Consider the following 24,063-nt stretch of genomic DNA (forward strand, 5'->3'; position numbering starts at 1 on the left):
TTTGCAACTTATTTTTTTTCCTTTCACACAAACATCAACTGCCGACTTTTTTTCATCGAAATACATTACCAGTTATATGCTCAATTCACTCGAGAGATTAGTTTTTCGTTCGTTCTGAAATATGTAACGACTATATTTCATATAAGTAAGAAAGGGGTGGCGTAATGAGCAGCATATTAACGTGCTCCTACTACATAAACCATTGCATACTATTTTGATGAATTTACAGGGTACAGACACTTTTGCGTTATTGTGTTCGGGTATAACAGCTTCTGAATCCCCACCTAAAATTCCTCCTATATTTTCGTCAATCAAAAGGTGACTCTCGATTCACTTCCTGGAAAAAAGCGAAGTCTGTCATGCGAGAAGGATGTACTGGGGGAAGTCACTGTGAAGGTGAAATGATGTCATGCGACAGCATTACGTAGACCACAAAAGTGAATTTTATTTATGTGTGCATGTTCATTTTGCCTGTTTTTAGATTGGTTTTCACACATTTCCCCGTCAGTGTACCATGTGCATTTTGTTCCTGCGATCAAGGACAGACAACATACAAGTGCCTAATGTAACATCCGTGCTTTTATAAAGTATAATCCTGTAATAATGGCGTGCTACATGAAGAACAAGCATAACACATCAATACGTATAGAGCAAGTTGAGCTTGTTGATAATTACACATTATATCATATCACGGTTGATGTAGGGACGACTTCATGGATAGTGGCTCATCGGTATAGCGAGTTTGTTGATCTTAATGATAAATTAATCTCAGATTATGGTGTGAGTAAAGATCTGCTTCCTCCCAAGAAAGTCATCGGGAACAAAGATCCTGTTTTCATCGAGAAGAGACGGTTGGGTTTGGAGGAATATTTACGAACTCTCTTGAATTTCCTTCAGTTGACTATGCCCAAAGAACTGGCTGTTTTTTTGGATTTTCAGTTCTATGACATTTTGTTTCTACTCCAAAATTTGGCAATGAAGTTTTTCAATGATGGAGATAATATATTACAAAAGTCAAGAAATTACACATTTAACCCGCTCGAGGTGAGTAGTGCTAACTTCTGAATTACCAATATTGATTGATAATATCGGAATTATGTCGAATCGGAGGGTTATGAAACATTAAGTGAAAACTGCTGTTTGCTTTCAGCTTCATGCCATCAGTGAAAGATTAAAACAACCTTGCCCACCTCTTGAAATTACTGATAGAAGACAGGATTTCAGTCACGTGTTGGACTTTTGCTCACAGCTGACAGATATATGTATTAAAGGAAGCAATGCGCCAATCAAGACAAGCAACATCGTACCGAATAGTCTAAAATTTGAATTATCAGCGTTTAAATCAGTTGAAAGGTTAAGTATTATAGGGCTACCTTTGGATAATATCTATGACGCTCAAAGTTTACGTCAATCTGTGGTTTCTTTAGATGTGCATGGCTGTGGTGTAAAACGATCATCCGAAATTTTACTCTGTGATACCGTTCACAAAAATATAGCTATAGATTCCACCAGAGAAGCATTAGTGTGGCTTAAAATAATGGAAGTCGATTTTAGCAATAATGACATCGAAGAAATAGATGATGCTGTTGCATTGATGCCGCATTTGCAACATCTTACAATGCATGGAAATAAGTTGCCATTGTTGAACAATCTCACATCTCTGCCACACCTTTCCCACTTGTGCCTTTCTGCCAACCGATTCATGTCCCAAAATTTGATGGAGCTCCATATACAGCTTGGAAACATTATTAGCATTGATTTGTCTGAAAATAACATAAATTCCTTATTGCCTTTTTCAAGATTATTTTCCTTAGAAGTTTTAAACGTTGCTTCCAATTCTGTCACTGATCTGGCAGAAGTGTCACATATAGCTGGGCTTCCATGTTTGGAAAGCCTAGTACTTACTGGAAATCCTTTAGCCACTGTTGTTGATTATCGGATTAGGGTGCTTGAAAAGTTTGGGAAGAGGGCTGAAGAGATCTGCTTGGACAATGAACGGCCGACGAGAAAGGAACTGGATACAGTAGCTGTGTTGCAAGCAATCAGGATAGCAAGGGAAGGTCCAAGTAGGACATCCGGGATTCAGTCTCACACAAATACGCTTTTAGGATCTACCCAGCCCACCCCAGATGCTGTCACTTCATGTTCTCATAGTCCACATTGAACTGAATAAGTATTGCCATAGATGTATTTAATCATGTACCGTCATTTGTACCTTTTTTGTTGATATTTCTATTTTTCTGTGATATTCCAGGAGATATATTTATACATATGTATAATTGTGATGAATTGATTGTATTTACAATGGTTTAACTTATTGATAAAGCTAGTGTATTATAAAATAACAAACTTTATTTTTCAACGAGTATTTCGAAGCACCAAGATTGTGTACAATTGCATTCTTCTGTATACAAATATTGGATGATTTTGCATATATATTTTCCTTAGTATGTCATGGAAGTGAAAGCAGTATTGTTACCTGAATAAACTGTCCATTAGTGGTGGATTGTATAGTTATACAATTCAGTTATGTTTAAGAAGTACACATTTTTCACTATTTTACTATAAATAAATCCATCTTTAACAATTAATATATCTCAGGTGTTGTTACAAAATGCCTTTTGAAAAGTTATTTGTAATTGTTTATGACTAATAAACTTTGATTTGTAATAAATAATAACAAATGTTTGAATAACAAAAGAGCCAAAGGTTTTAGGGACAGGAAAAACAAACCTTTTCAACCATTTTTGTACAAAATTTTAAGTCATCTAAATGGATTTTCCCACTTGGGCACAACAAAACATGCCTAATTTCTACTCAACCATTTCACTTCTGAAGTACTCATGCCTCCCAAGCAGGATTCTAGACGGATCTTCCATTGTGTGTCTAAAAAACTCAAGGAACTCTGCAGCATCATCTTCTGCAATTGCCCTTCGATCGTATGATAATGTTGCTAACATTTTAGTGGAGATCTTTCCTGTTTCACCTATAAATGTAAATAAGCAAGAAAAAAATCAATTGTATCATGTATTCGTACCCTTCCATTCATTCATATAATCACCAATAAATTTATGAAAATACATGCAATAATTAATTTGGCTAAACAGAAACCTCTGTCTTTACTAAGAAACTCGAAGATACCTGTGCATCAAAAATAAAAATATTATGCAATGAAATTTTCTTTTTTTCTTACTGCTCTGCAAAAATTTCATGATACTTTATGGAGTAATATATGTCTAGGAAGAGGAACTTGGAAGGGCCCACAAAAAATCTCCAATAGCCAACTGATTGATTATCAGAATAAGTTTAACAATGCATTTAAAATAAAATATTTTATTTGCAGTACAAGTTCGGGTTCTTGAAAACCAATACCCAAAGAAGTTCACCATTTTGGTCAAATCAACATTTTAAAGTGTTTAGCTTAATTGGCAACTACACATATCCTTACTGTTATGGTAAGGAAAATGAGTACTGTTTTCTCCATTATTTCAAAAATCTGTCCCCATCGGAATCCTCTAATCCAAAGTTAGGGTGACAGCAGCCATTGCATTCTCCCATTAAATGTATACTTTCAATACCATGATATCTCTTCAATTCTTATTAGGCTTGGATATGTGAACCCTTTTTTGTCCTTAATGGGACCTGCCATCCTATTTTTCCTTCTATTAATGTAATGGCATTCAAGGTGGACATATCCTAGGCCAAAGGCAAATATCACTTCCATAAAAAAGGTATCCTTTTTCAAGAATTGATCGACGTTAAGTGCACAAATTCATATAGTTTACAAGAAGGATTAGGGAGTATGTAAATGGCGCACCAATAATTGAAACGAGTATTACTTATCGTAAGTAAATTACCCTTCCTTAAAGTAACTTGCCTGAAAAAGAGAACTTAAAGGCATGCCTATTTTTTAGATATAATTACCATGTCTCTTGGATTGGTACAGGAAATTATTCATATGCAAAAACGTTAGACCTCTGTGTGCATTTTAAATGCTGAAAAAGCAGCCGTAAAAAATTTAACTAAGCACCTAATCTGTCACAAGTGATTACTAATAGGAAACAGGCAAATGTAGAAGCCAATTTCACTTAGTAGGCAGGGTATGAATGGAAAAGGCCATTTCAAATGCAATGTTAAGCAGATGCTAATGCTTTGATTGAATTGCTAAGGTTTTTTTTAAAGCTATGAAGTGCCGTGCCACAAACCATATATTAGAGCATGAGGAAGATTTGATGTAACTGGGAACTGCATTGGATGCAAATGGGTATATTAATGTGGGCATTGAGAGAAGGATTGAATTAGCAAAAGAGGCATTTAAAATCTTCATGAAAAACCTAACCAACACTATTGAGCATGTGAACCTGGTCCATCTTGGATAGTAGGATAGATAATAATTATGCATAGGAAAAATATGCACAAAGACCAATCCAACTGATGAAAACTTTAGGAGCGAAGGTTAAGATTGTTCAGTTTCCTTTGCTCCATCCTGCTTGTGCACATGTTATTGAATGAGTTTGCCCACTCCGTCAATGAATAAAAAATTCTAAATTTGGATTGGCCTAAACCAAAATCAGCCACTGATGTCTCTAGTGCCTATGCAGGCCCATGAAAGTTTCTCTCCTTCAGCATATTATCCATGATCCTGTTCTCACATACAGAATGCACTGCAAGGGGCTTGATGTCTAGGACTCTTTGAGTTCAGACATAATGAAGAGATTGATGCGAACCCATATGAAGCATATTGCTCTGATTCCATAAACTGAGTGCTCTTGAGAGAAGATGATGAACATAGAATGAGTTTTTGAAATGTATAGAGAAAACAAGCTGGAGAGAATACAAATGGAAGATCGATTCAATATGGTTGAGTATACAAAAGGAATTTGCCAAGGAAATTATGAAGAAGAAAGTTATAGAGAAACCCCAAATACCCTTCCCTGAAAATTTTACAACGAAGTCCTATGTTGTAGAAAATTAATTTCTGGAAACCAAACTATGCTCATACATACATACAAAAATAAAAGGGATAACCCTTTTTATTAGGAAATTCATTATGAATGAATTATTTGTCATAGTAAAGAAAATTTTATGAACAGCTCTCAATACAATACATAACTGCACTTGAGACATGACCAAAACATTCAGAAGAATATTGAAATTGTTGTGTGTCAGGGATGGTTATTGCAACAAAAGTAATAACATTATAATCCTACTATTCACTACTAGTTTAGGGGAAAAGACTGAAACCATACTTCAAGTTATACAGGGTTCGTCCGGAAAATAAGTGTACTGAGCTCAGGAAAAAAAATGTATTACACTTTTACATATCTTAAGCTAATATTCCTCAAAATAGGACCCTTGTGAGTCGATACACTTGTTCCAGCGGCGTTCCCATTCCTGGAACGCTCCCGCGAAGGCATCATCGGGAACCTCTCGAAGACACGTCGTCACGGCCTCTTTGACGGCGTCCAAAGTCCGGTATCGCGGACCTTTCAAACTCCTCTTTATCTTCGGGAACAGAAAGAAGTCCGGTGGTGCCAAGTCCGGGCTGTAGGGCGGGTGCGGCAGCGTTGCCACGCCGTGCTTGGCCAAGAAGTCCGACACGACAAGCGCGGTGTGAGACGGCGCATTGTCGTGATGCAGCCGCCAGATGTTTTTGATCGCTGGCCGGACGCGGGCGACTCGTTTTCGAAGCCTGTCGAGCACTTGGACGTAAAATTCAGCATTTACAGTTTGTCGTTCAGGTACAAATTCGTAGTGGACGACTCCCCTTTTGTCAAAAAAGACAATGAGCATCGCCTTGATCCGAGATTTGCTCATGCGAGCTTTCTTTTGACGGGGTGATGATGGGGTGTGCTACTCCGCACTTTGTCTCTTCGACTCCGGGTCGTACTCAAAGATCCACGTCTCGTCACCCGAAACAACGTTCTCTAAAAAATGTGGATCATTTTTGCAGTGATCCGCAAGTTGTGTCGCGATTTCCAAACGATTGAGTCTTTGATCATCACTGAGCACTTTCGGCACCAACTTTGAACAAATTTTTCGCATCTGTAATTGCTCCCTAATAATCTCGTGCACTATTGTTTTTGGCACATTACACTGCTCTGCTATCATCCGAACACTAAGACGACGATCAGAGTTCAGTACATCGCGAACTTTTCGCACATTTTCGTCGGTGAGTGTCGTTGATGGGCGTCCAGGCCGTGGTTCGTCGTCGACCTCTTCTCTGCCCTCCACGAACATCTTGTGCCACCGAAAGATCATGTTTCTGGACATGGCTGACTCCCCGTAAGCCTGGTTAATCATACCGACAGTTTCGGTAGACGATTTCCCAAGCTTTACCGCAAATTTGATGGAATAACGCTGCTCCAAAAACTTCGGCATCGCGCTCCGTGACGTGGGTCGAGCGTGGAGGTTCGCGTTAACAGAGCTCCTCACTACACAACAGCTCAGAGCCGACTGCCTTTTTCAGCGTCGCTTGCCAACAGACCCCCCTCCAATCGCAGCCCGTCAGAGCGGTGCTGGGCGCGCTTGGAGCGGCGGGAAAAAATCAGTACACTTATTTTCCGGACGAACCCTGTAGTCATGTACGAGTTTTTAAATAGTATTTTTACTCATGTTTTTATTCCGAAAGGTTTTATATTGATATAGCAGGGCACACCCAATCACTATTTGCTCTCCAGCCCCATGGTTATATGGCCTCTAAAAAAGAAAGATTCAAATTTTTCTCCAATTCAGAATAAGACTTCCATATTGCCTTGTGTACTCAGAAAATGAGAAGATCATGTTATATAACACATGTATACAGTACCTAAAGTTCTTAATTTTAACAAATAATCATGAAAATTAAGTTATTCACTTAAAGTCACAACCAAAAAACTCCCTTGTCTTGAAAGTTCAAATGATATAATCATTTGAGGTACTCAGTGGTTTGAAAACTATGTTATAAAAAAAACCAGAAGCACAGTAATCAACCCTAAGTAATAAGCCCAACGGCATGTGAAATTCACACATCAGGGTAATGGGGCTGGTTCCTTTCCAGTTATGGTTTCCCAGGAAGATCTGGTACCCAAAAAATCATATAGCTTGGGTGGAGCTGCAGGTGCCCAGAGAGGCTTGGCCAGAAATCGAATGCAGGGCCTGCGGTCGTTAACTATGTAATAACAATAAATAATGAAAAGAAGGGAAAATAATCAAATATTAGGCCGATTTTACAGTAAAATTCCTATATGTTAAATAAAATATCATTACATACATAATCCTGACAGTAGTGGACCTAGAAAACCTCAAAAGGGGGTGCCGTTTACATATTAACAAAAATGACTTTGTAGGGTTTCCCCAATAAATAATTTTGAAAAAATTGAAAATGCAAGAATTTAAAAGTGAACCAATCATTTGCCTTGACCAGGATTCTGGTCAAGATGAATAATTTTTAAACTTTGAAATGTCTGCATTTTAACGCATATTAGCGGATGACTGTTAATGGATGAATGAAAGTTACTGTTTTGGAATCTCCCGCCATTCTTTTAATTTGAAAACCAATTCAAAATTTATCACACTAATTTAAAGACCTAAATTCACCCTGCTGTACATAACTTTATGTTTGGGGGCCGCAGGCACTGAAATGTAATGTTAGGAAAGTAGTACCCTGCACACACCCCTTTCCCATCAAATTTCAATAATGAGCTTAAAAATTATGAATATAGCCAACAGGAATGGATATATTCTAATCAAACCTAGGAGGAAAAATACTTCAAAAAAAGCAGAAAGCAATGACCATAAGTCGAATTTACCCCTCTGCCCTCAACTTCTTAAGACTTCACTCGCTGTTTGATCCAATTCTTAGGAGATAACTGCCATAAAATCTCAATCTCTTTCCAATCACTCTCAAAGTGGCCTTTTACTCACCCCTAACTCTCTCCAAACCCATAGTTAATGGCAAAGACAAACAGGATACACTCTTTAAATCATGCATCTAAATATTTCAATGCGATAATTGCAACAAATCTTATGTCGGCCAAACTGGGATGAATTTCAAAACACGAGCCATAGAACATGCCAGGTGTCACAAAAATCAAAACCCCAATTCCCTCTTCACTAAATACCTCATAGATTGGAAGGACAGTAACGATTTTGTCCCAGAAATACTACATATCCTCCCTAAAGGATTTCAAATGGATGCCCTTGAGCTAATCAAGATTCGAAGGCACTTGGTAGACCCAATACAACACTTTGTAATGAGTAATTATACAGGTACACTCATCCCTCTCCTCCACTTTCCGAGAAACCAACCTCCAGGGTTAAAAAAATCTATGGTTCAACATAGCCATTCGCCCTAACCCCACCCATGGCCCGGACCAGACCTTGTGCCACATCATAGCCAAGGCACCAATGTATTTCTGTTTTGTTTTTCCTTTTTCCATAACCCTAGAAAACCCCAACCACCTCCTTTCACTTCCAGAAAAACCCCAACCACATTCAACTTTCCGCCCTCCCTTGCCCTTTTTTAATAGCCACCCCTGTCACCTCGAAGAAAAAAAATCCAATGGTTCTACCTATCCGCCCCCCCTTCCCTTCCTTGCCCATGCCAAGGGCCAGACCCAATGTCAAGTCATTACCAAGGCACCACAGCCCATCTTTCACTAATCAAAACAACCCTGACCACCGACTTTGACGTCCCGAAAAACTCCATCACTCCCCCCCCCACCTTTACCTTTCCTCTCTTTCCCTCCCTCCTACATAGCCAACCCCCGCCCTCCTCCGTCTGAAGGATAAATAATTCAACAGCTGTATGAATAACTTGTACTGCTGACGATGACGCTGCAAGTCCGTGAAACACTTTGTACCTTGTAATAAATTCGGCGGAAAATTACTAACTCATTTAATATGGACAAACAATTCTACAAAGTGAAGCCTTAAAGTGTTAAGTATATATGAGTAATAATAACTTAAAACTTTATTAAAACCAAAAATATTCCCCAAGAGAGGATGATCATGCCTCCTCCTTAGAGCTGCCCCTGAATGCTGCTCAGAACTTTGTTGCAGATGATCAGTTTCAAGATAATTGGTATTCATGATAAGTTTATTGCGAACATTGTAAAATTATTCATTTTTCTTACCAAGAGAAAGTTGTCCTGATCCAATGGCAAGAATGGCACACTGAGGAGGGTTGATGATAGCACTAAATTCTTTGATTCCAAACATCCCCAAATTTGATATTCTGTAAATATATCATTAAATTAATCACAATGTGGATTTAAATCTATTAATCACACACATTTTTCTATGATACATAATATTTCTTTCCAATCCACAAGAGTATGAGTTGGCCCAATGCATTTAAATGCACATAGTTCACAGTGGTAGAAAGCATTAAGACTATATTTTCAATCCCGCTCTTTGGATAAGGAAATTTATGAAACTGCACCCTCAATCAGTAAATTAGGAGAGGTAGGTTAGATTATCAATGCAACCATTTCCCAATGCTAGGATGAAGAAGGGTTTAAAAAGTGATGCAAAATGTATCAAGTAGACATTGAGCATTAATTTGTGCAATACACAATATGTGAAATAATCACTACCTTCACGGAATTAAAGGAAATCAAACATCAAGACGACATTTTTAATCAAACGAAATAAATATGGATATTCTTACACATTGAAAATTTTTTTGGTAAACTAGGTAATAGATTTGTAGATTTGGACAGGATATGTGCATGTATGAGTAAAATATTGTGATAAAGGGCAAAACAAGGTTATGCTAGAACATCACCACATTTTAAATTGAGGTGAAGTTAATAATGTGGGATTTTCATGTGTAGGTACTCGCTTTCCATATGCCACTGAACAAAATTCATCAACCTGAACATACATAAGATACACACAGTTGATGGTAGATATCACATTGTGCTATGCCATCAGTACTTCCCATTTATGCATTGGGTCACACCCAAGGGAAGGAGAGGTCGGGCAAGGTGAGGATATAAATAACTTACCTTCATGCAAAACTAAGAGGAGTTTCTCGTTCAACTTTGAAATATTTCTGGGGATAAAGGAATATGATGCTTTGGATATTGGGGAAGGTTTGTGGAGGCAGAGGATGTGACATTGTTATTGGGGATTTAGTGACACTGTGTTAATTGGGTATTCAGAAGGCCTAAAATTGTATGACATAATTTATGGACAGCTACCATGACATGTAAAATCACACATTTGAAGTCAGAGACTCCATTACTTCCTCTGTGTCACCTGTGGTTTACCAGAAAGGTTTGGTACCCAAATAACCAGACAGCTAGGTTTTAGCTAGGGATGCCTAGAGTTATTGCCTGGAGTTGAACATGGAACCCCCACATCAACGGAATAACAATTATATTTTATTTAACACATACAGGTAGCCCCAATTACATATGTTCTGATAACAAATGGTTACCATCTTCTCTACCATGCCACAGTTTAAGACATCATATGCTGTAATGTGCTCATAATTTTTCTCCAACCCGGGCATAAAATCCATTGCATTTTATCCAGAGGCCAAAACTAACTTGATGAGTATATCACTCACGTGAAACTTCCTCCTTGGAACTCATGGAGCTGGAGTTTTCCAAGACGAGCCCTCTCGGCAAGTTCCTTTACAGTCTTGGATATTTCTTCAATTCCTAAATCAGCAGCCCCTTTCACTATAGGTGTGATTAAGCCTGAGCTTGTGGCAACAGCAACACATACATCTATGTCTGGTGCAATGACGGCCTAAAAATTTAAATTACAGCAAAAATTCAACCAACTATCAAAATATAATAAAATCTCACACTAGAAATCATGTAATTCAGGTTCAAAGAATCATTTAGAAACAAGTAACTTGATTTTCCAAATCCATTTGTTTAAGCTTTAACTGGCAACATTAGCTAAAATTGAAATTATTGGACTCGGAAATATCTTTTGGAAACAATGTTTCATTTCTTGTCTTAACTGTGGTCCATGAAATAGTCCAAATACAAAGAAAAGTTAACAACCAAATTTTCATCAAAACGTTTTCCAAAACTGAGGTTTCACAATTTGTAAAGAGGGACTTGCATACTTGAGGCAGGGCTATTTTAGGATAAATAGGGTAATTACCTTTCTAGCAAGAAAAGAAAGTAAACTTGTATAGCACTAAGTGATCAACAAGTGAAGCAAAAATAAATATTGATGACAAGAAAATGACACTGAACAGATTTTAAAGAGACACAAAGGCTGCATTCAACAAAATGGACGAGAATGCATTCGGGCTGGTAGAGCACTTCCTATATTCAGGCAGTAGTTTGGTGGTAGAAATGTATGAAGACCTGAAGATGCGCAGCAAAGGGAAAAACTATTTTTTGAGTAGCAGGAGCTCCATTGTGATACACAATAGTAATTGGAAATTGTTCAAAACCTTCCATCGTAGTCTTTGAACATTCCCTACTTGAAATTGGAAGATTTCATTTTGTGATGAAATAATATTGTACAACTGAAGCATCTACCCTGTTTAAGTCATTTCATTTCCCTATTTACACTATAAACTAACTATGAAGCAATGGGTAACGGGTGGGGACACCTCTTCTTCCTACCTGGAGCCACAGGGTAACACATACTACCCTTACTGAAAATGTAATGCTAAAATTCTGGGTCAAAAAGCTGACTTATGCCAATCATACACATATGCATATGTACCAATTTTTAAGCCAGTAAACCCATCAGAAACACTGTAAATTAAATGGACAAGAGCATCCTTTTAAAGAGAAAATATTCATCCCCCAACTAAACAGTAGCAGTTATACAGATAATGTCACCTTTTGTCCATCCCAAAGTGAATTGACTGTGGGACACTGCTGAAGTGCTATAGCAACTGACTTGATGACAAAGTCATTGACAGAAACTGCAATATCTTCCGACTTGAGCTTCTTTCTCAGCGCTAATACTTTATCCATTTCACATTCTACAGTTCCATACGAGTGTGGTATAGTGGTCTACAGTGAAGAGAAGACAAGACATTTATAAGTCACAGATAGTGTCATTCATAGATTTGACGGTAATTATTTTTTTATCTAGTTAAAAATTAATATAAAAAAGAAATCCACAAAAAATGTTGACATTAAACATGCACGAAATATTTTTTAGCTAGAAAAGAACAAAGAATTACACAAACCAGTTTTACATGGGGTTAGAAGAATTTATCCACTTAAAACCAACACCCATTCTCATTTATGTGATATCTCTGGCTCTGGCTGAATTTCAATTTCTCACTCAGTAATATAAATATTGGACATTGGTAATTGTTTATATTGTTACATAAAAAAAACCATAACGATAAAACACAGTAATCAATCCGAAGGTCGGTTTAGTAGGTGATGGTAGAGTTCACCCAGTACTAAGCCTGACGTAGTGTGAAATTCACACATCAGGGTAGGGGGGCCAGTTCCTTTCCCTGTGCCGGTTATGGTTTCCCAGGAAGATCTGGTACCCAAAAAATCACAGCTTGGGTGGAGCTGCAGGTGCCCAGAGGGCCTTGCCCAGGAATCGAACCTGGGACCCTCTGGTCAGTAGTCTATCCCTGGACTACCGCGACCCATATATATATAATTGTTAAAAGTACTATGTAAATACCGAAGTTCTGTTTTTGGATTGATGCAAAATAAATAAAAATACACACTAATTAAAAAAAAATAGCTTTTGATTCATCAAATTTTTTAAAATTCATCACAAATTTCTCTTGCTGGCTGCATTTTAATGCTTCAGTCTTAACAAGTTAATAAACTAAATTGATACTAGGAATAACATTAAATACATGTATCTTAATCAACTACGCATTTTCACACAAATTGAAATAGGGTGAGAGAATAGGAAAAATAAAGCGACCACCCATGAGCTGAATCCAATTTTCATTATCTCTATTAGTTTATATATACCCCTGAGCAGTGATTTAAACATGGGTAGAATGAAAAGATTAAGTATTTGTAATTATCGGTGAAATCAGTACATTAGAAATTCAAATATGACAAAGCATTATGAGAGGTATACAAAACTAAATGAAATTTTTTTGGGTTTTTTATGAAAATTTGATAAATGTTTCTTGAACAAGGCAAGTTTTCGGATTGTCAAAGTACATTTAAAAATGCAGTTGACACATATAGTATGTCATTTTCCCCATGAATAATTTATATTTTGAAGCTTAATCAATTACATTTTCACATGAAGTGAACTTTAGCAAACATGCTCTCTGAACCTGAATGGAACATGTTTGAAAAAATTATATTAGTTCTTGCATTCACCAAATACTATGATAACTTAAGTTTTCCACATAACTAAGTATTTATAGCTAATATAATATATCATACACCATGCTACATAGAAATGAGTTCAAATTTGTAAATATGTCTACCACTAGATAAATTCAATGGGCTGTGAAGGTTTTTAGTTCAATAGTTAACAGTTTTTCCACTCCTATTTAAATTTTCTGAAGGTCCTCCATTAAGATACATGTAAGAACCTCTCAAAATTCCAGGGAAGTAATAACGAATATTCAAATGAAGACTTCAAAATATGTAGATAATTTTCATAGTGATTAGCTCTCATTGGCAAATATTAAGTTGTGAATTTCACTAAAACTATCATGTGTATGAAAACAATGAAAGTCATACTACTAATTAACAATTGTGTATGCACATGATAGTTACGTTCTATAATGAATCTCACAATTTTGTCACTTATGAAAATATGATTTCAAAATCACCAAGAAAGTCCAAAGTTTGATAAAGATATCAAATACAATTATTGTTAGTATTTCTATCTGATTAACTGCAGCCTTCCATTCTTCTCTATACAGTCTTAATTCCCTCACTCCTTCATGACTTCTCGGCATTACCTCCTTAATATGTCCTACCTATACAGCCCTTCATCATTCTCAACTTTTCCAAAATATACAACCTCAAAAACTAAACAGTCAAAGATCCAGAATTATCAACAACTCGAGACTTACGAAAAATATTCATAGAAATCCCTTTCATCTGTCAAATATAGTTCTTAAAATACTTGGAAAATTTTGAGACACTTAGTTTCTGACCTTTTAAAACATGTGAAACATTCTTGGATATATTTTTCTATGCTGTGTCACTATGCCTAATATACACACCATTACAATCATTACATGTTTGTTTGTTTATAGCTGGGTTAAACATAATAACAAATCCTATGATCACAAAGGCGACTTAACACCTTGAAGCACTGCAATGCAATTCCACAGGATTTCACAATGGACACATTTAAGCCGATTGAAACCAAAAGATCTTCAGTGAACATTAGTGCAGACCTATGCACTCACACCCATTAAGCTAGGACACATACTGTGATCAGTCATTTGAGTGGATCACTCAAATGACTGCCGCCAAATGAAAGTAAATCTATTCATACCTTAGATTCTGTAAGCCTCTTCGCTATTGTGACCCTCATGCCAGTGAGGGGGAGATCAGCAAACTCACTTCCATCCACTGATATGATCGGCTTGGGTGCTGGCTGTTTTACAGCTGCTGGTGCAGCAGGAGGCGGCTTTGTTTTCTTGGGCACAGAAGGAGGTGGAACTGCCAAGGATGAATGAACACCATCACCCAAAAATAAATGCACAACATCGCAGGCAAAAAATCATAACCCTGGATATTTCATGCAACTCAGCTCATCATAAAGGTGATGGAGTATCTACATTAAGAACATCCTAATTTTAGCATCATAATTCCTAACAAATTTCCACACAAAGAAAAATTGTGACCGCAGGAAACTAAGGAGACCACATACTCCCATTGACCCCGGAAGGAAAATGCTATAGTGAATCTTATTTAATGGAAGATGTAGTTCCGATGTCCACCTGGTCGAGCTCATTCTAAGAAAGTAAAATCATCATAAGTGTGATAACTTAATCCTTTCGCTGAACTTACTACAAGAACACATTTCCTCAACATTATTCCAGGAAATAAAACTATTTTATGCAGATATTGTTATGAATTTTGACAATGAATCTTTTACTAAAGTTACAATTGTAAATCAAATCCAATAACAGCAGAACAAGGATTTACAATGGACTACCCTCAATCAGGAGAATATCATTTAATCAATCTACACTTTTTTTGAAAATGAGCATATGCACAAGTAGTGAAATTAAAGTGCTAGTATGGGCTCTCATTGGTCAAGTACCAACTAATACTGCAAGGGTAGGTCAATAAATAAAATGCAAAAATAGATAGTGGCAAAGGCAATAATGATCAAAGCAACTTCCTGAAATTTATTTCACTTTTCTGCATATTCACCCTGCACATTATCCGCACGTATTCATCTCTTTGCATGTCCTTGATAGCTGGCAGCAACCAAGTCCTCTGTTTGCTGTCGCAGCCAATGAGTAACCTCTTGGATTTCAGCCGCCAAAATGATTTTTGCAGGTCTAAACAGATTAAAATCACTGGGGGCTAAGTTGAGACTTCACAGTAGATGTTCCAAGTGTTCCTAATGATATTTTTGCAACCGCTGTTCTTCTTGCGTACACTCATGTAACACACGCGCCATCTTGAACTGCCTGCCACTGACTGACTGGCCACTAGATATCACACAGCCTATTCGGCAAGCATACTTTTTCTGCTATCTGCTGACAAAATATGCACGTGTAATTTAAACATAATACACGGTAAAGTTTGTGACTTATTTATTGACTCGCCGTCTACTAAAATTTCACTCCATTCTCTTGATTTTTACTCATTTTTTCATATCAATTAATTATCTCTAATTTTATCTGTATTAGATCATGGTCCATCACAGTTTGACCCACTGAAGATTCTTACAGCAATAATTGATTATGCAAGGTGTGCCTTGGGCAAAATATGAACAATTTAATTACCGTGATCAAGACTACAAAAATTTTCCACAAAATAAAAATTGTATTCAGTGGAAAATAGTGGTAGTCTTCATCTCTGTTATAATGGAACAGTTCCACCACATCACACCTGAATCTGTAATTTATTAAATGAGCAATTTAATTAATTGTTCGATTATATGCTTTCCATTTTCCCACATGAGTTCCATCATGATCAAAGCTGTTGCTTTTAATTATTTTCATATTTCTCACAGTCAACTGAAAATGAAAGTTCCCATTTTCATTAGCACCCTTGTGTAGAGTAGGCTATCCTACAACTCCCCTGAAGTATTTCCCCTTTCCCAACTGAGTATTAAGATTACCCATTAAAAATTGACACATGAAACCTTAGCGTGACACAGTCTCTTTCCATACACTCATCCTTGGTCATCATTATATCCCCCTTCCTCTCTCACCAATCTCCCTTCTGTAGGTGCAAGGGCAATTGTGATTTTCATATTTTTCATTCTTCTTCTCATCCTCCTTTTCTTATTCTGCACATTCTTCCACTGATCACTTCAAAACCCATCACAATTGTCCTCGTCCTTTTAGTAATTGTAAAACCTACTCCATATAGTCCAGTCTTTTCTGGTTTATCAGGAAATAATTTGATGAAAGATCATTCTACAATTTTCGCACATGAATATGAAATCTCTGATGGTGATGATATAAAAATAATGCAAAAATTCTCATTGAAATTTGCTCCATAGAAACAAAATTGTTATTGAATCGTAAACATAGAGGAAGAAAACAGGGAGATATAGGTATCCTTAAATGAAGAACACAATGATTATTTCCACTGTTCTTTATTTACATACAACTAGTTTCGACGCTTAGGCGTCATCATCAGGCACGCCTAAGCGTTGAAACTAGTCAGACGAAAATAAAGAACGGTGGAAATATACATTGTGCTTTTCATTTAATGAACATGAACTTACACAAAGTTGAGTCTGGAACAATTGTATACAGATATAGGTATACTTTAAAATTTTCATGTCTTCACTTCTCTTGCAGTTTTCTTGGACGATCAATCAAATTTTCATACCTTCACTTCTGCTGCATTTTGAAAGGTAGAATATAGAAGAGCAAAGGGTAACAGGAAAATGTTAGGAATGTGGGAGGGAAAAGTACACAACCGCAAGGAAAACATATATGTATGTTTTTGACAATACATACTTCTGAAATGTCACAACGGCCATGTTTCTCACTACTGCCAAGGCAAATGGCTAGGAGACTGATGAATGCAAAGGCACCTGGCCACCAACCATCCACTAAGAGCATATTTGAAGTTTCGGATACTGTTCGACGGAATGTTGCGACTCTTATACAACCTTCACAAACAGCATCAAAATATGGTATGCTGGTGATTTTACTTTATTTATCACATATTGAACAAGACAGCCATAAATAATAATTTTCCCAGAGAAGTTTAATTGATGAATACAACAATACCATTTTAAAATAAATAATATTTCTTTTTCCAAGCGATATAAAGTAAAAACAAAAAACGTAACTGGACACAGAAAGAGAATTTAACTATTTATACTTCACTCAAGGTGTTATCTAAATGATTATATGAAGGTTTTACACACGCAGTTTATGAAAATCAATTAAAAGCATAAATTTACACTCATAAACAGCCTTGCAAAACCGATAGTTGATAATCTTTAGGGAAAATTGAGAATCATACACATACCAACACTGGGTGGTTTTGCTTTTAGGTTCTTCTCATTAACTAATTTCAAAATATCTCCTTTTAAAAGCTTCCCTTTTGGCCCAGTAGCAGGAACTTCAGCAGCCTTCAGGCCATAGAGTTCCAAGAGACTTCGTACAGCAGGACCAATGCTTCTGCAATGAAATTTAAGACATCAATGAAAAACTATCAACATTTTACACCTATCTGCAGATATCACATATTTCCATACACGACAACAGAATGTTCAATCAAATTGTGATTTTTAAACCAATTTCCTTTCCATAAATAACAAAAAAAGCTTCCTGCAGGGACCTTTGAAAAATTAGCAAATAGACTTTAGCACTTAACATAAAGAAACTAATGATAATAGCTGAATTGTTGTTTCATGTTTGTTGAAATGTTTTTCTTACCAGTATTTTACCAATTAAAGTAGGTTTGAATGGACACAGGCCATACAGAAGTGAAGAGATACATTTCCTGGCCCGTCTTTACAAAACATAACCTCACATCCAAAACTACAATAAGCCCTTCTTTCATTCTGCATATGCACTTCATTTCTTTCATCCCATCCAACATGCCTAAACTATTTCTACCACTTCCTTGCCTGCCAAACTTTCTCCCCTAAATCATAATCTTCAACATCACACTACCAACTAAAATGCTCTGCATCCAGCTTTGTTGCCTCCTTTGGATTTCCCCCATTATTTCCCTTTATTCTCCCACCAAACTTAGGACACCCTCATTTATTTTCCTTTCTGTCCATTTAGCTTTTTTCATCTTTCTCCACACTCACATTTGAAAAGCCACCAATGAAATACTATTATAACCTATATCTATTATCTTGCTTCGATGACCATGTTCCCTTACCATACAAAACCAGGCTCTATTTTAAATTTTGACAAGTGTTTTCTTAACATCTTCATTCATCACCTATAATCATTTACCAACTCCTAGTCAAACCTTCATTGCCTGATGCAATTCTTCATCTTCTGTCCTTACTACTTCAACCATTTTGGTTCAGAACACTTCTGAACTTCTGTCCCTCTTGCTCTAGTTTGCGCACTTCTATTTTAATATTTAACTTAGCTTCTCTCTCTCAAAAACTATGTAGCTTTTGTTTTGTCTACATTTAGAGGATTCACAGGATCCAAGTTTAAATCCTGGTCTAGGCGAATGATTTTTACACTCAGAAATTGTTGCATTGAAATGCATATTAACGGATGACTCTGGTAAAAGTTACTGTTGCAACATCTCCTGCAGTTTCTTGGAATTTATTTGGTACAACTAGTTTCGACATATATTCATTAATTCTACCACTCGATTGAACACCTTTTTGAAATCTACTAAAGAAAATACATTGTTATTTTTACTTCAGTGATAATGGATTTCCACAGTTAAGCCTGAAAACGTCAAATATTATCTCAATCCCTTGGCTGACTGGTCGGCTTAAGTTTGATCATCCACAAACCTAATGATTTTATGAATTGTCTACCGACTTTCACTCCTATCACCAGTTCCTCCCATGTCTCTTTAACCATTTCCTCCACATACGCAGGGAAAATCACCAGTGATAAAGGACACTCCTGTCTTACTCCTCTTCCTAACAATGCCCATGCCCAATGCCCATCCTGAATCTCCATCTGCCATACATTACCGAATAGTCTGTGACCTGTACAGGTTGCAAAGTCTCTTATCCCTCCAATCTACACCTATTCTGCAATACATTCAGTAATTCTACCACTCTACTGAACACCTTCTTGAAAACTACTACACAAACAAATACATTCTGATAGTATTCCATGCACCTTTCAATTAGTGACCATAATACAGCTATGGCATCACGCATGCCTCGATCCTTTCTGAACCCAAACTGATCATCCCCAGTAATCAGTTTTCCTCTTCTCCATCCTTCTGCATCTGACATTATACTGAACTGGTATTAAATAATGATCTGAATTAGTATCCACTCCTGGGATACAGTAAATTAATCACGCTGTTCCTAAATCTTTGCCAAACCATAACACAAGGTCTATTAAAAAAAAAGATGAAATTCTTTAAACACATACTTGATTTTATTAGTTACCCTTTAATCATGTTTATTGCCTTAAAAATACAGCCCATTGCTGCCAATACAACACGCTTTTTGCATCTTTCCAATGCTGCCTGGAATGCTTCCTTCTGGGATATCCTTCAAGTCTGCACTACAGTTTTGTTGGATGTCTTCAATAGTTTCAAATCAGTATCCTTTCAAGGTGAATTTCAAATCAGGATAAACAAAAAAGTCTGCTAGGGCAAGATCCAAAGAGTAGAGTGGCTGGGGGATCGTCGATGTGCTGTTTTTGCCCAAAAACTCACTAACCATCAATGATTTGTGAGCCGGTATGTTGTTACGATGAAAGCACCAAGACTTGTTCATTTGTGGTCTCTTCTGCAACATAGCATAGCTTAACCTTCTCATAATCTCTTTATAGGGCTGCCTATTCACTATTTCTCCTTTGGAGACATATAATGAATAATCCCTTCCCAACCTAAGAAAACGATCAGCATCATCTTCACGTTCGATCGTGACATCCGAGCTTTTTAGGGTCATGGGGAAGATGGCCTTATGTGCTGCTGCTGTCAATTTCCCTTTCCTGTGCCTGCATATGTAAAAAAATATGCTTCTGAAAAGAATACTTTAATACTTTCAATGGAAAAATCTCATTGTTTATGATAATCATATGAACCAATATATGAAATAGCCACTGCAGCAGACAAATATAAGATGTCACATACCCCAAAGTGACAATGATTTTTTAAATCACTACTTTTATTCCATGCAAATGGAAAAAACTAAATCCTACTTAACTTGAATAATTATTCCTAAAATTCAGTTTTAAATACAATGCATTTCTTCAAAGGAACTTTTTTCATTTGAATAGTACTGTTAAGTGATGAAATACTTTTAGAAGTCTGAATAAAGACAAACACCACCACCCTAACAGTAGTCTCTCCTCAGCCTCCAATTTTGTTGTTTCTACGTGATAGCACACCATTAATATCAATCATTTAAACATTTTTACAGTCTAATTGGAGGCTGTGGTCATCACCATTGTTCCCTGCAGAAACAATAGTAGTCCACGACTATTCACAATTGTCATCATCAAGGCTCATTTCAGGCTCTCTCTCTCAAGTTTCATTACATTAAAGAAGCTGGAAGCCAGGCTTGAGAACATGGACAGTTATTAATGTGGTGAAAATAGCATCCAGGCTCTCAGGAAAAGGGTGGGTTTGATGTTAGAGAAAACAGAGGTAGAATCACCTAATCTAGGTGAAGTAACTATATGGTGATTAGGTTTTAATTGTTCTCAATGTCACTATATAATTAGACACTATTGTAAAACTAAAATGAAAAACGACCCACATTGTGTGTCTAATTTTGCATTGCTTTCTGGTCTCCCCTCTTCCTAGGGTGATGCATGGGCTCCTGCTGCTTCACTTTAACTAGGTCAACACTGACAATTATCTTTCATTAGATCACATATATGTAACAAAAGTTATAGTTGGTGAACAGTAATCTTTTTTTTTGTTCATGGGCGAATATCTCATTTTGAGTTCCAAGTGACAATTTCATTTTACTTAGTTTTAATATACGACACTAATGATTTGCATACCAAATTTCCAATTAATTCCAATTTTCTATAGTATTTTCAGCGCCTAATTAATAAACAATTAAAGATAAATAATATTTTCTTTGGGTTTTTATATTGGATGGTGTTCAAGTTACAATTATGGTGCATGAGTAATAGGTATGGCTGAGAGATGGGTTTTAAGAAATACAAGCTGAAATATGTTGTTTAATCGTCAGCCCAATGTTAATATCGAGCTACAAGTTCAAAAATAGGTCAATTGTGTATCAAATGGTGGTCTAATTACATAGAAATTCCCAAATAAGTTGTATGAATTCATGATCAAAAACCTGACATAATTTCCTTGCCACCATTACTATTATTACCGTGTCGTAAAAGAGATGAGAAAGGGGAGACTTATTCAATAAAGGTAAGCATACTGCTACCTTTCAACTGGCAGGCCAAGTCCAGTGAAGTAATCTGTGAAGAATAATACACCCACGTCGACTTTTGGTCAACTTCGGTACTTTCAATTATGGCAGATAAAGGTGAACTTAGATATGCAACTTGCATTATTGGCCAAATAAACAATTCACAATAAACTGGCAAAATTATCATGCAACTAAGTAACCTATTCCAGTTTTGACATCAATATGGTGCACAAATGTAGCAAACAACTAACTGAATCACATGATGTTGGTCTCCAAACCCGGTTGATTTCTTCTCGACAGAAACGGATGGTGCAGGAGGAACATCTTCCGCAGTTACCGCTGGCATTTCCACTGATTTCCAATCCTCTCCTTCTGCAACCATTAACCCAATTAGTGTACCTACTTTTACATTTTGGGCATCCTCACCAACCTAAAAACAGTAGTATTGTCAGATTAAAAATAGAGAAGTATGATAACAATGAAAGACAAAATGAACAAGAAATATATGCTACACTAATGAAAATACCAAAGGGAAGAGGTGCCCGACTACTAACAAGAGTGCCTCATCGGTAATGTAGGGGAAATTAAAGGAACACGTTTCTGTATGAATCAGTTTTCTCACCCACAAAAAACGTAATGTCATGTGTAACCATTTACAGTGATATGAAACCATTGAGAAGCAGGGTACAATAGTTACCAATATTTTTGCTAAGGTTCCTTCCTCTTCAATTTCAAATGCTACAACAGCTTTGTCTGTTTGAATTTCACAAAGAACATCACCAGGCTGGAATGTTTCCCCTTCTTTTTTTAACCACTGCACAATAGTTCCTTCGGTCATGGTGGGAGATAGGGATGGCATCTTGATTTCCGTCCCAATAACTTAGGACGCAAAAGAATGAAAGATTTTTACTTATTCATCAAAGCGATTGATACTTCAACCGGTAATATAGAAGTTGCAAATATTAAATTCAAATTACATTCTTCACATGGCTACTTATACTACATGGCTGAAAATTTTAATTACCATTTAAAGAAATGGAGGTGTGGAAACCTAAAGGTTTCCTTATTTTAAATTTTATCACGGAAGAATGTATACATTTTGTTGTTATTTGTCTCAAACGACCTCCAAAGGCAGCGGCCATTTAACTTACATGCGTGAACATAGCACATAATTGTGTAGGACGAGAAGGTCGAATTTGATTAGCGTCATAACATATACCACAGGATAATGCACAAAGAAAACTATTTCCGAAATAATGAATTAGCCAAGGGTAAAAGTATAATCAAAAGAAAAAATTGTGGCAGCAATACATACGTTCGATTAATTGCCAATTGGATTTTTAATTATAGCATTACTTCAACGATGGTAATTCCAATAACACTAAAAAAATATATATATATATATATGGATATATAACTATACTTTTCGAAGAAAAATGGGAAAGTATCAATAAAGGGTGGTCTAAAGCCGCAAAAGACACTATTGGAATCGTTAACGCTAGGAAATCATGGATCACGGATGAGATGATTACAAAGATGGATGAGCTGAGAAAATTGAACAATGTAAATACAGAGATAAGCACAATGAAGAACAAAGAATTAAACAATAAATTGAGGCGGGCAACAAATAAAGCAAAAGAAGCATGGTGGAATACGCAGTGCGAGGATATGGAAAGTCTGCAGAGGAAGGGTGAAATAGGTGCGCTGTACAGCATAATTAAATTTTTATCGGGAAGTAAGAAAGGGAGATCTATGCTAACAGTTAGAGATAAGGCGGGTAAGGTAATAGTTGACACAGGAAAGATCCAAGAGAGATTGAAGGAGTATATAGAAGAACTGTATAGTAAAGAACGTAGACCAACAAAGTTAGACGTTCAAAAGGAAAATGACGTGGATTAAGATAGCTTAGGTCCAGGCATACTCGACGATGAGATAAGGGCATTAAGGGAGATGAAACTAAATAAGGCCATGGGAGTGGATAACATTCCCGTGGACCTATTGAAATGTTTAGGAAAATGTGGGCGGAAGAGGCTATATGGGCTGATTCATAGTATTTATGAGGAAGGAATCTGGCTGGCAGACTTTGTGAGATCAGTGTTAGTCCTATTCTGAAAAAGGTAAAGGCTACATCATGTGAGGAATACAGGACAATAAGTTTGATATCCCACGCAGCTAAAGTTGCTCTCAAGATCTTAAACAAAACAACAGAGAGTAGGACAAATGACTACTTAGGGGATGATCAGTTTGGGTTTAGGAAGGGGAGAGGTACGAGTGATGCCATTGCAGATATGAGATTATTAATCAAGAGGAATATAGAACACAACCAGGAGGTATTTGCCTGTTTCGTAGATTTTGAAAAAGCATTTGATAGAGTGAATTGGGAAAAACTAATGAGTATGTTAATATATAAGTTTGATATCCCAC

General features: G+C 36.6%; 2 protein-coding genes across 2 annotated transcripts; one reads left to right on the forward strand and one right to left on the reverse strand.

The window, feature by feature from the left end:
- Positions 1 to 382: 382 nt before the first annotated feature.
- Positions 383 to 2,353, forward strand: LOC139697567 (nischarin-like). Its single transcript, XM_071596326.1, has 2 exons — positions 383 to 1,044; positions 1,151 to 2,353. The coding sequence occupies exons 1-2, from the start codon at positions 604 to 606 to the stop codon at positions 2,162 to 2,164; spliced, it is 1,455 nt and encodes a 484-aa protein (XP_071452427.1). The 5' UTR covers positions 383 to 603; the 3' UTR covers positions 2,165 to 2,353.
- On the reverse strand, positions 2,333 to 22,794 carry LOC139697569 (pyruvate dehydrogenase protein X component-like). Its single transcript, XM_071596327.1, has 9 exons — positions 22,664 to 22,794; positions 22,337 to 22,518; positions 21,891 to 22,069; positions 17,601 to 17,752; positions 14,422 to 14,588; positions 11,805 to 11,981; positions 10,559 to 10,743; positions 9,117 to 9,217; positions 2,333 to 2,986 (listed from the first exon to the last, which is right to left on the reverse strand). Exons 1-9 carry the CDS (start codon positions 22,779 to 22,781, stop codon positions 2,814 to 2,816), a joined length of 1,434 nt encoding a protein of 477 aa, XP_071452428.1. The 5' UTR covers positions 22,782 to 22,794; the 3' UTR covers positions 2,333 to 2,813.
- Positions 22,795 to 24,063: the final 1,269 nt, after the last annotated feature.

This window comes from Hetaerina americana, unplaced genomic scaffold, assembly GCF_022747635.1.
Source record: "Hetaerina americana unplaced genomic scaffold, ioHetAmer1.1.p SCAF_8, whole genome shotgun sequence".
Classification (NCBI taxonomy): Eukaryota; Metazoa; Arthropoda; class Insecta; order Odonata; family Calopterygidae; genus Hetaerina; species Hetaerina americana.

Bases quoted from the DNA above. Each gene is read 5' to 3' on its own strand.
- LOC139697567 (XM_071596326.1), top strand. From the start codon at position 604: ATGGCGTGCTACATGAAGAACAAGCATAACACATCAATACGTATAGAG. The intron at 1,045-1,150 runs GTGAGTAGTGCT...GTTTGCTTTCAG, and splicing joins ACACATTTAACCCGCTCGAG to CTTCATGCCATCAGTGAAAG.
- LOC139697569 (XM_071596327.1), bottom strand. From the start codon at position 22,781: ATGGCCGCTGCCTTTGGAGGTCGTTTGAGACAAATAACAACAAAATGT. The intron at 22,519-22,663 runs GTAATTAAAATT...TTGCGTCCTAAG, and splicing joins CACCTCCATTTCTTTAAATG to TTATTGGGACGGAAATCAAG. The intron at 17,753-21,890 runs GTTAGTTGTTTG...ATTTCATTGCAG, and splicing joins GACCAACATCATGTGATTCA to AAGCATTGGTCCTGCTGTAC.